Source organism: Leuciscus leuciscus (assembly GCF_965113295.1).
Source record: "Leuciscus leuciscus genome assembly, chromosome: 4".
Classification (NCBI taxonomy): domain Eukaryota; kingdom Metazoa; phylum Chordata; class Actinopteri; order Cypriniformes; family Leuciscidae; genus Leuciscus; species Leuciscus leuciscus.
This window is the reverse complement of record NC_138728.1, coordinates 27,870,562-27,882,884: the sequence shown is the minus strand read 5'-3', so window position 1 is coordinate 27,882,884 and position 12,323 is coordinate 27,870,562. Positions and strand designations below refer to the sequence as shown.

The 12,323-nt window shown below is 38.5% G+C and overlaps 1 protein-coding gene and 2 long non-coding RNA genes across 5 annotated transcripts in view; 2 read left to right on the top strand and 1 right to left on the bottom strand.

Moving 5' to 3' along the window:
- Positions 1 to 10,506, top strand: part of LOC309497641 (uncharacterized protein) — a 26,438-nt gene extending 15,932 nt beyond the window's left edge. For all 3 annotated transcript variants that reach the window (XM_082167932.1, XM_082167933.1, XM_082167931.1), the window contains exon 3: positions 8,622 to 10,506. In XM_082167932.1, the coding sequence (XP_082024058.1) occupies positions 8,622 to 10,216 (1,595 nt within the window). In that variant the 3' untranslated portion in view covers positions 10,217 to 10,506. The remainder of the gene's footprint in view (positions 1 to 8,621) is intronic.
- The window catches only part of LOC309497719, a 209,512-nt gene that overhangs the window by 43,046 nt on the left and 154,143 nt on the right, over positions 1 to 12,323 (top strand). The window lies entirely within an intron of this gene.
- LOC309497720 lies at positions 9,936 to 12,323 on the bottom strand. Its single transcript, XR_014205680.1, has 2 exons — positions 11,871 to 12,323; positions 9,936 to 11,831 (listed from the first exon to the last, which is right to left on the bottom strand). It is a non-coding gene; the product is annotated as an uncharacterized lncRNA (long non-coding RNA).

Genomic DNA, 12,323 nt, shown 5'->3' with positions numbered 1-12,323 from the left:
TGACATGATCTGGGATCAGACGCGACCGCAACCTGGTGACAGCCAGTCCAGCCGCCGAAAACACCCGCTCTGAGGGGACTGACGTTGCCGGGATGCACAGGTACCTCCGCGCTAAAATTAATTCCATTGCTTCAAGACTCACACTACGCAACGCAACCTGCATTAGTTTAATCGATAACAAATAAACGTGATCGACGAAATTCTTAACGATCAATTATCGATCGTCGATTAATCATGCCCATCCCTAGTCTGAAGTACACAATCCCTGTGTTTGAATATGCATACTTCCATACTATACATTAGGTGAGCTGAGTAGTATGCCTAAATTCATAGTATTCATACAATTATACAGTTTTATTAATTAAAGGTATAGTGGAGGAATGAATTCATACAATTCGTAGACACTTTTTCTCTTGCGACCCTCAGACATTTTGAAAAAACCCGGTGAGAACGGCGAGCTTCAATGAATGGCTGAAACCATAGCTCACCACACATATACACCTGAAAGTGCGCATGCGCAGAAAGCGAAAACTACCTAGGAACGAGCACGTACGATGGCCTTACGTAAACATATCACCAGAATGATTGACAATTAGGAGGACCAATAGTCTTGATGATCCACCCGGAAAAAGAAAATCCTCCACTATACCTTTAATAACATTAATTTATAATTATGCAAAAGTATCTAACAAAAACATTTATTTTGTATAAAGCAAACCATGAAATGTGAGTGATCACTGTCTCGCGATATCGCCATGACGGAGCGTGAGGGTGAAATTAGCATCGAATATGCCACCACTACATTCACACTACATTACTGTGGCCACCAAGACACCGCCTCCACTGCCTCCACTGAGTGACTCTGCAACTCATGCTCGTTGAGCAGATGTTTACACAGTTCACTGATCACGTGACGAGAGTAAGGGGGGGCCAAGCTGAGTATTTCAACTGGGGGGGCCAAGCTGGGGCCAGTTGTACTGTTAGAGGGGCCAGTTACATTTAGACCTTATTGTTGTCACATCATTTTCTGCACTGCACTATAGGCATTAACAGGCAAAATACCATGTTAACAATCATTCAACAATGTATTTGCATTTCCATTATATTTTTTTAGATTTGCATTACATATTCAGAATCAGTCACATTAACTGTATTCTACGATTTTTTTTATTTATTTATTTTTGCAAAAAGATCAGCAAATTCATCTAGATTTAATGCCTTTGCCCTCCTTGACTCAATACTTAGAACCCCTAAATTGCTTAATCTGTCATCTGACATTGTGGACCTGAGATAGGTTTTCACCAGCTTTAGTGCATACAATATAATATACAATTAAATTATGCTTATTTTAAATGTATTGTGCAGGCTGGCTAGGTATAAAAAATATAGGAAAATCCATGATAATATGAAACGCTTCAAAACAGAGCGCACAAAGCGTGTATGCGCATCGCGGGTGCAGAATGATGTGCTCAAAGCAACATGGAGTCACAGTGTTCAGCGCTGCACAAGTGCGCATTTAAAAGTTCACGGCACAAAGCGAAATGTCGAGCGCACAAATCCTAGTGTAGCCTATATCTGTCCAACAGTTTATTGATAATTTGTTTCTTCACATAGTGAAGTTTTAAATTCCAGTTATTGTGCGTTTGATGCCGATTCATAGTCCTTGTGGTGTGAACAGGCACACGGTAGCTAGTCGTTTTAAAACAGCAACAAACATAAAATACAAATACACAAAATAAAGTCATTTTATGCAAATCCACAGCCTTTTATCTTCAGATCAAGCATTATAATGAGAAAATATATCATATTGGAGAGAGTTTTACCGTGCATCCTGCTGTAACCGGACGAGGCGTGCGCGCTGTTTGAATACTGAATGGAGAATGATTGACAGATGAGGGAAAACGAGTTTCCATAAACTTTAATTTAATGATGTAAATAGACTTCTGTCCCTCACATTAAGCTATGGAATGGCTTCAGATGACTTTGTGAAATTATAATCAGACCCTCTCAGACCCAAGTCACCCAAACTGACGTGAAAAAGAGGCGCAGAAAAGCGCGCTGTTTGCATCCCTGTTTAAGTAAAAATACTCAGCACCATGAGTTTGTTGATCATATATTTGATCCTTTTTCAAACTGCCACAAACTAACAAACGGCCAGGTTAAGATTAGCTGATCTAACGTTACACTTCTGTAATGCATTTAATACAAATACAACATATTAACAACTTTACTCACCTCTATATTTCCTTCTTTGCTTTAACTATAATATTCGCGCAAAACGTCCACCAACTTCTGAATAGAAAAAAACCTGCAGATCCGATTTAAGCAGTCCCTCTAGGGTTACATTTGTGTTCCGTGTTGCCACTGTCTAATAACGGATCATGTGAAAAACAACGATAGCAAAAAACTGTTTTGTAAAAATTATTTCACACTCCACATTTAGGGGGGCCACAAGGGGGTCCAAGCTTGTTGTCACAGGGGCCCCCCCTCCTGGAACCGCCACTGACACAGAGTATGTACGATTGCGAATTTGAAAGTGAAGTAAAACGCGAGCTCCCTAATGCGCGCAAATTAGGCTACATACAATAGCCTGTCTGCCAATATTAGTTGTGGCTCTGGCCTCTGTTTGCACTTTGAATATTTAGAGTTCTTTGATTATGGTTGCACTTGCACTTATTGTTTGCACTTAATAAGTATAAGAAATGTTATTTATACTGTATTTTTGTTATGTTCAATTTGTGGAAATATTTGATAACTCATAAAGTAGAGCTAAAATGACATTCATTACAAGATTATTAGTTAAAACATTTCAAAATGCACCTGCAGACTATTTTTTCCAGTCATAAATTTTGTCATTGATGATTTCTATAAAACATTGTCTCGTTCTCGTGAACCCAATCTCGTGTCTCGTCTCGCCTAGTGAGATAAGTGTCTCGTCACACCCCTACTAATAACCAAATTGCTTACCACAGCTACGCAGATGATACCTAGATCTACAGCCCCAATAGCCGTGTTTCTATTGTCGGGCCAAAAGTGAGCGTGCCAGGGCCAGTCTCATTTCCACTGTCACTTTCGGGGCTTGATCAGGGCCTACGCCCACGGTTTTTGACCCTCCGAATACCTTGGTCCAAAGCGGGCCTACTGGGACTTGAGGAGTTGTCATGAACAAAGGCAGAGTTTAGTCAGGAGAGGGTCAACAGTTCCTGAGGAGACACAATCGATTTACATGATGAACAGATTGAATTAAGGCTTTTATTCACATAAACATTCATCAACTCACACATAAGTTGTGGAAAATGGAAGCTCAAGCATTTTCACTTGACGTGCAAGAACCAATGAGGTTCATTCTCGTGTGTTATGCAGCACGTTTGATGTTCCGCAAGAACAGGGGCCTGTACCATGGAGGTAGCTGAACAAACTCGAGGTTACAGGATTAGTTTTGAGTTGACAAAACCAAACCGATGCAATCAGGCTTTATTGGTACCATGATGCAGCTCATCAACTTTCTCTGTCAACTCAGGCTTTGATCCTTAAGCTATGATTACTCCACGCGCACGTGCACATAAAAGAGTGACGTCGACACTGAACAACCAATCGCGGGTAGAGCGAGAGCGATATATTTTTCCGCGGAGGAGCAAGAGATAATCATTCAGAATTACGATTAATTTAAATATGCATTTCAAGCTCGAAACAATACGGTCTCTGCTGCCAAAGCAAGAGAAGGCTGTTGGAGAAAGATTGCTGATTGTTAATGTGTAAGTTAAACAAATACGTTCTATATTTATGTAAAATTATGTATGTATGTATGTGTAGCCTATATGTGTAATATAGCCTATAGCCTATTTTTATAATATATAAAAAATGATACATGCACATTTTTTATATATTATAAAAATAGGCTATATTACACACATAGGCTACACATACCTCGGAGCGGATCTTCTGTCAGATAACATCTCCAAAATGTTAAATACCCTTTGACTAGTAACCAAAAGTCCAAATCAAAGTCTCTGCTGCACCAATTTAACTGATATAAATACTAGTGTAGAACATTGCATAGAAACCGTGTCTATTCCTCGTTTAGTGAGATCAAATAATAAATCTACTGCAGGATCTAGGAAAAATCGAATTGTTATTAAAACAGAAAATGTTGCTATTGGTAAACAAAAACTATTTCTAAAGCTAGGTCTACTAAACATTAGATCACTCACACCTAAGGCAGTTATTGTAAATGAAATAGTCACAGATAATAGCTTCGATGTACTTTGCCTTACTGAAACCTGGCTTAAACCAAATTATTATTTCGGTATTAATGAGTCTACTCCTCCTGGATACTGTTATAAGCATGAGCCCCGTCTGATTGGTCGTGGCGGAGGTGTTGCAACCATTTATAAAGATATTCTAAATGTTACTCAGAAAACGGGTTATACGTTTATTTCATTTGAAGTACTTGTACTAAATGTTACGCACTTAGATGTTAGAAAAACATCCCTATTATCTCTAGCCTTGGCTACCGTATATAGACCGCCAGGGCCTTACGCTGATTTCCTAAAAGAGTTTGCAGATTTTCTCTCAGACCTATTAGTCAATGTCGATAAAGCATTAATTGTTGGAGATTTTAACATACACGTAGATAATCCAAATGATGCGTTAGGAGCTGCGTTTACAGATTTATTAAATTCATTTGGGGTCAAGCAAAACGTCACCGGACCAACACATCGTCTTAATCATACACTCGATTTAATTATATCACATGGAACCGAGCCAACCGATATAGTTATCATTCCACAAAGTGATGATGTCACTGACCACTACATGGTAACTTGCATATTACGTACTGCTGTAATATGTCATGCGGCGCCGCGTTATCAACCAGGCAGAACAATCCTCCCATCCACCATAGATAATTTCTCAAATTGCTTATCTAATCTGTCTCAGCTGCTGCCTGAACCCAAACAAACAGATGAACTAGAAGAACTAACTAGCACTATGAGCACCATTCTCTCTAGAACATTGGATGTGGTTGCACCTATTAAATTAAAAAAGGTCAGAGAGAAAAATAAAGCACCATGGTATAACAATACTACGCATGTTTTAAAGAGAGAAACCCGTATTTTAGAGCGTAAATGGAAACAAACTAATTTAGAGGTCTTTAGAATCGCGTGGAAAGACAGTATGTCACGTTATAAAAAGGCCCTAAAAGTGGCCAGGGCTGAGCACCTCCGCAAACTAATAGAAAACAACCAAAACAATCCAAGGTTTTTATTTAACACCGTGGCTAGACTAACAAATAAACAGACGTCACCCGAACAAAATATCCCGTTACAGTTCAGTAGTAATGATATCATGAACTTCTTCACTGAGAAAATAGAAAGCATCAGAACCACAATTGTAAACGTTCAATCTTCAATCGCGCCTTATAATTCAGCTTCAATTATCACCCCGCAAGAACAATTACAGTGCTTTACAACTATAGAACAAAAAGAGTTAAATAAACTTATCACTTCATCTAAATAAACAACATGTTTATTAGATCCTATACCAACTAAACTACTGAAAGAAGTGTTTCCTGTAGTGGAAGAGCCTATCCTCAATATTATTAACTCGTCTTTATCTTTAGGTCATGTTCCAAGAACATTTAAACTGGCAGTTATAAAACCTCTCATTAAGAAACCACAATTAGATCATAATAATCTAGCAAATTATAGACCCATTTCAAATCTTCCATTTATGTCTAAAATATTAGAAAAAGTGGTGTCTGCTCAACTGGGCTCTTTCTTGCAACAAAATGATATCTATGAAAAGTTTCAGTCTGGATTCAGACCGCATCATAGCACTGAATCTGCGCTCGTTAAAATCACGAATGATTTACTTTTAGCTTCTGACCAAGGCTGTATCTCAATACTAGTTTTACTTGATCTTAGTGCTGCGTTCGATACTATAGATCACACAATACTCTTAGATCGACTACAAAATTATACTGGTGTTCAAGGACAAGCACTAAGCTGGTTCAAATCATACCTATCTGACCGCTACCATTTTGTCTATTTAAATGGAGAAAAATCGATCATAACTCCAGTAAACTATGGAGTGCCGCAGGGATCTGTATTAGGCCCTCTGTTATTTTCAATATATATGATGCCACTTGGAAATATTATAAGGAAACATGGAATTAGTTTCCATTGTTATGCTGATGACACTCAAATATATATTTCATCACGGCCGGATGAAAACGCTAAATTTTCCAAATTGACAGAGTGTGTTAAAGATATAAAAGATTGGATGACGCGTAATTTTCTTTTATTAAATCCAGACAAGACAGAGGTCATACTTATCGGTTCAAAAAACCGCCCACAAAACCTCGCACAATACAACTTTAACATCATAGGATGTCCTGTTACTTTATCCTCTACAGTAAAAGACCTGGGTGTTATACTCGATTGCAACCTGTCTTTTGAAAATCATATTTCATATGTTACAAAAACAGCCTTTTTCCACCTTAGAAACATTGCTAAGCTACGTAATATGCTATCAGTTTCTGATGCAGAAAAGTTAGTTCATGCATTCATGACCTCGAGACTGGATTACTGTAATGCCTTATTAGCTGGTTGTCCTGCATCCTCAATAAACAAGCTACAGTTAGTCCAAAATGCCGCCGCTAGAGTTCTTACGAGATCAAGAAAATATGATCATATAACACCGATTTTATCATCACTGCATTGGTTACCTATAAAGTTCCGTATTAATTACAAGGTATTGCTACTGACTTATAAAGTCCTAAACGGCTTAGCTCCAGTCTATTTAACGGATCTTCTATCACCCTATAATCCATCGCGCTCTTTAAGATCACTAAATTCAAGACTTTTGGTCATACCTAGGATATCCAGAACCACCAAAGGAGGGAGAGCATTTTCACATTTGGCTCCAAAACTCTGGAATAGTCTTCCTGATACTGTTCGTTGCTCAGACTCGCTCTCCCAGTTTAAAACTAGATTAAAGTCGCATCTCTTCAGCCAGGCATTCATATAATCCTACAGATCAAACTACAATCCGTCCTCTAGCTCATAAATGCCAGAGGAGAACTGGCCCCCGACTGAGCCTGGGTTCTCCCAAGGTTTTTTTTCTCCATTAGGTCACCTGATGGAGTTTTAGGACACCATTAGGTCACTTGATGGAGTTTTTCGGTTCCTTGCCACTGTTGTCTTTGGCTTGCTCAGTTGGGGATATTTTGGGGATATTTAATCTAATTTTATCAATCAATAAATTCCTCTTGAAACAAACTTTGTTGTATTATTTTAATTTAATACTGTGAAGCTGCTTTGATACAATCTGTATTGTGAAAAGCGCTATACAAATAAACTTGACTTGACTTGACTTGACATACATATATACATCATTTTACATAAATATAGAACGTATTTGTACTACTAAGAAAGCTAGGGAATCCTATCATAAGATTAACAGAAAAATAATAAAGATTTAAAATAATTCTTAACATGTATTATATTGTATAGTACATTTGTGCAATTTGCTTTAAAAAAATAAATGGGTCACCTTATATCTTACCGGCAATTTTATAAAAGCCCTCTTTTATGGACATGGTCGATAAATGTCCGGGGAACACTATTAATGAAACTATTCATGTACTCCTGCAGAGCGAGGACCACCTTACGAATGGTTCGACAAACCGTGTTATCCCCTAGCTTCTGTGCGTCACCCACCGTGCAAGTATGTACCACTTGCAACAAAAAAACCGCAACGCAATACCATTTGCGGTACAGTAAGTGCATGAATTCGACGTGTTAAATTCTTTATGTGCGGCTCAAGAAGTTCGCAAAGATAAGACATTCCTTCCGCGGAAAATCTGTATCTTTCATACAAGTAACTATCAGGAAAGGCAAGGGGAGTTTGTCATGCTAAAAACTCTTTCTCTACGAAGTGCTCGTCAAACAATTTGCGCTGAGATGTCCACCGGATTTGGAAGAAAAGGTGAACAGACACTGGGAATAAGTTACGTCACCTATATGTTTCTTTGCTCTCAGCTGATTGGTCAAACTTCAGTCTGAGATCTTGAATCCAGAACATAACCTGCCCCGGAGCAGGTTAGCCGTGCAGCGTAAGATACCATGGCAACGAACACCGATTAAAGCCAAGCTACTTTCATAGTACCTAAAACACAGGGTTGGCCGAAACTAAACTGAAACATAGCTGGCTAGCCACCTAAACCGGCTTCATGGTATAGGCCCCAGGTTCAGTTGAGCTTCTGTTTATGTTTGCTGATCAATGTTTATATGGGAATAAAAGACTAAATTAAATCTGTTCATCATATAAAGTGAACGAGTCTCTTCAGAAAATGTTGACTAAACTGCTCAATTCATATCAATTAGTTTTACAATCTCTATGTAATTTTTTATATCTTTACGAAAGATATTCGTTTGTTCTTGATCTTCAAGGTAATATTCCTGGTGGGCCAGAGGTGCTCCGTTAACTAGATGCATTACTGTTGAGAATCTAGCATACATGTTGTTAGGTTTTATGCTTTAAATGTCTAAATGTGTTGATGTATTTTGCTTTGTGCCATTAAGCATGTCTTAACTTGTATTTATCTTTTTCTGCTGTAGACCTGATGACACTGAAAGAGGAGAGTGAAGTACTGAATGAAATGAAAGATCATGATTTGGTAACTGGAGAAAAATATTTTAGTGACTCACAGACTGAAAATACTTCTTCACCAAAAAGAGTTCAAAAGACAGGAGCTGGAAGTTTTTTCACCTGCTTTCAGTGTGGAAAGAGTTTCAGTCAACATAAAAAGCTTAAAGTCCACATGAGAGTTCACAATGGAGAAAAGCCTTACACCTGCCAACAGTGTGGAAAAAAATTCACTGAAAAAGGAAACCTTAAAGTTCACATGAGACTTCACACTGGAGAGAAGCCTTTCACCTGCCAACATTGTGGAAAGAGTTTCACTCAAAATGGAGCCCTTAAAAACCACATGAGAACTCATACCGGAGAGAAGCCTTACACCTGCAAACTGTGTGGAAAGAGTTATAAAGCAGAAATAAACTTTAGGTATCACATGCACATTCACACTGGAGAGAGGCCTTTCACATGTGATCAGTGTGGAAAGAGTTTTACACGTAAAGAAACCCTTAATTCCCACAAAAGAGTTCACTCAAGAGAGAACCGTTTTATATGTCATGAGTGTGGAAGGAGTTTCCCTGACATGAAACGTCTTAACAGGCATGGGATAATTCACTCTGGAGAGAAGCCTTTCAAATGCCAGCTGTGTGAAAGGAGCTTCCGAGTCAATAAAGACCTGAAGACTCACATGAGAAAGCACACAGGAGAGAAGCCTTTCTTGTGTCATTACTGTGGAAAGACATTTGGTCATAAAGTAAGCCTCAAGACTCACTTGAGACTTCACACTGGAGAGAAGCCTTACACATGCCCTCAGTGTGGAAAGAATTTTACATATAAAGAATCGTTTGATTCCCACATGAGAGTTCACACTGGAGAGAGCCCTCACACATGCAAACAGTGTGGGAAGATCTTCTCACAAAAAGGAAATCTTAAGTATCACATGAGAATTCACACTGGAGAGAAGCCTTTCACATGTGATCAGTGTGGAAAGAGTTTCAGGCATAAAGTAACCCTTAATAAACACATAGGGATTCATTCAAGAGAGAACTGTTTTAAATGTCATCAGTGTGGACAAAATTTCACAGACAGGAAACAGCTTAAGAAGCACGTAATAACTCACATTGGACAGAAGCCTTTCATGTGTCATCACTGTGGAAAGAGTTTCACACTTAAAGGAAACCTCAAGACTCACATGAGACTTCACACTGGAGAGAAGCCTTTTACATGTCTTCAGTGTGAAAAAAGTTTCACATATCAAAGGGACTTGAAACATCATTTACAAAGTCATTCTGGAAAGAAATTGCAGTGTTCTGAGTGTGACAAGAGGTTTGCAAAAAGGAAGAATTTCAAAAATCACCTGCTCATTCACTCTGGTGGAAGGCGATTTAATTGTGATCGATGTAATAAAAAATTTATTTTGCCATTACACTTACAGATACACCTAAAAAGTCATGCGGATGTGAGACCCTATTTGTGTTCCTTGTGTGGAAAGAGTTTTAAATGGCTCGGCAGTTTAAAATGGCACCAGAAAATACGTTTCTGTGTAAAATTAAGGCTACGTTCACACCACAGCTGAATGTGGGCCAAATCTGATTTTCCCCTCAAATACAGTATATTTGGTGAGGCTGTTCACATGACATTTTAAATTTGGCCCATATCAGATATTTATCTGATCAGGTGACACTCCTGTAAAACTTGACCATGTCTTTTATTTCCATCCTTTAGTTCTTTATAATTTGCCTCATACAGTATATTAGATTAATACTTCGGATTCAAAATATTAGATAAATGACCTTTTGTCTTACTGTGAAATGCCACAATGTAAATGGACACTTTTAAATAAAAGAATACAAGTGAATTAAATAATTGCACTGCATTTTTTGATTGATTTTTAGTGAGAGAATTCACAGGTTGCACAGGAGAGAATGTGCGGTGAGTAATTTCTTCTCCTGTTATTGTCACTTGCAATTCGTGTCACATGTATAGCATAGCCTTCTCTGTCAGCACAGAGGGCTTTTCATGTGATAAATGCAAGGAGATAGTCGAAGGATTTCAGAACTAGAGACACGCATCCAAACTTTAATCGAGGATAGTAAGAATGCAAGGGCTTTAGATACTGCTTTGGATGCGACTAGCTTAGTGAACTCTGTACATTGTTCGGTTCCTGCTGTAGAGCCTGTGCAGCAGGGCAATTGGGTGACCGTGAGACGCTGTAGTCGCGGGACAAAACACCGTTCTTCTGTTCCGATTACCATAACAAATAGATTCTACCCACCCAGTAAAACACCCATTGAGAATCCTGTTGAAAGTGCCCTAGTTATTAGTGATTATATTACACGGAACGTGAAAATAGAGACACCAGCCACCATAGTCTCTTGTTTGCTGGGAGCGCCTGACATCAAAGCAAATTTAAAAGTGCTGGCTAATGCTAATCGTACATTCTCTAAGATTATTATTCACGTCGGCACTAATGATGTTCGACTTTGCCAGTCGGAGATCACTAAAATTTACGTTAAAGAGGTGTGTGAACTCGCAAGTACGATGTCAGGCACCATAATTTTCTCTGGCCCCCTTCCTGTTCGCCGGAGTGATGAGATACTTAGTAGACTGTCCTCACTCAATGGCTGGCTGTCCAAGTGGTGTCCGCAAAATAATATAGGTTTCATAGACAATTGGAAACGTTTTTGGGGTAGACCTGACCTGTTGAAAAGAGATGGTATTCATGGTGCCGCTCTTCTCTCTAGTAATATGGCACATAGTCTTAGAGCTCAAACATGAATTGGAAATTACTGAGAAGTCTAGTTTCAAATTTAATTTTGAAGTGTTAGTGCTTAATGTAACTATCTAGTGTAAATGATAAATCGCGCTTGACATTTGTGCTAGCTACTATATACAGGGCACCATACAGACTTTATCAAAGAATTTGCTGATTTTTTTTTTTTATCGGAGTTAGTACTGGCTGCAGATTAAGTCCTAATTGTTGGTGATTTTAATATACATATAGATGACGAAAAAGATGCATTGGGATTAGCATTTAGAGACATTCTGAACTCTATTGGACTTAGACAACACGTGTCAGGACCCACTCATTGTCATAATCATACTTTAGATCTAATATTGTCACATGGAATCAATGTTAATGCCGTTGAAATTCTGCAGCAGAGCGATGACATCTCAGATCATTATCTAGTCTTGTGTATACTTCATTTAGCCAAGGCTGCAAAGCTGACTCCGTGTTACAAATATGTTAGAACTATCACTTCTGCCACTAAAGATTGCATTATTAATAATATTCCTGATCAGTCTAATCTCCTCAGCATCCCAGATAGCTTAGAAGAACTCAATATTGCGACATAAACTTTTGACTCTCTATTTTTCAGCACATTTGCTCTTTTGCGCCTAAAGAAGATTAAAGAAAATAGTCCAATGCCGTGGTACAACGAACAAACTCTGGCCTTTAAGAGAGCAGAAAAATGGAGCGCAACTGGAAGAAAACGAAACGATTTTCGAATTTCGTGGAGAGAGAGCACGATTGCGTACAGAAAAGCCTTAAAAACTGCTAGATCTGCTTATTTTTCGACTCTCTTAGAAGAAAACAAACACAGCCCTAGGTATTTATTTGACACAGTGGCTAAATTAACAAGAAATAAAGCTTCTACTTCTGAAGTTTCCAAAGAGCATAG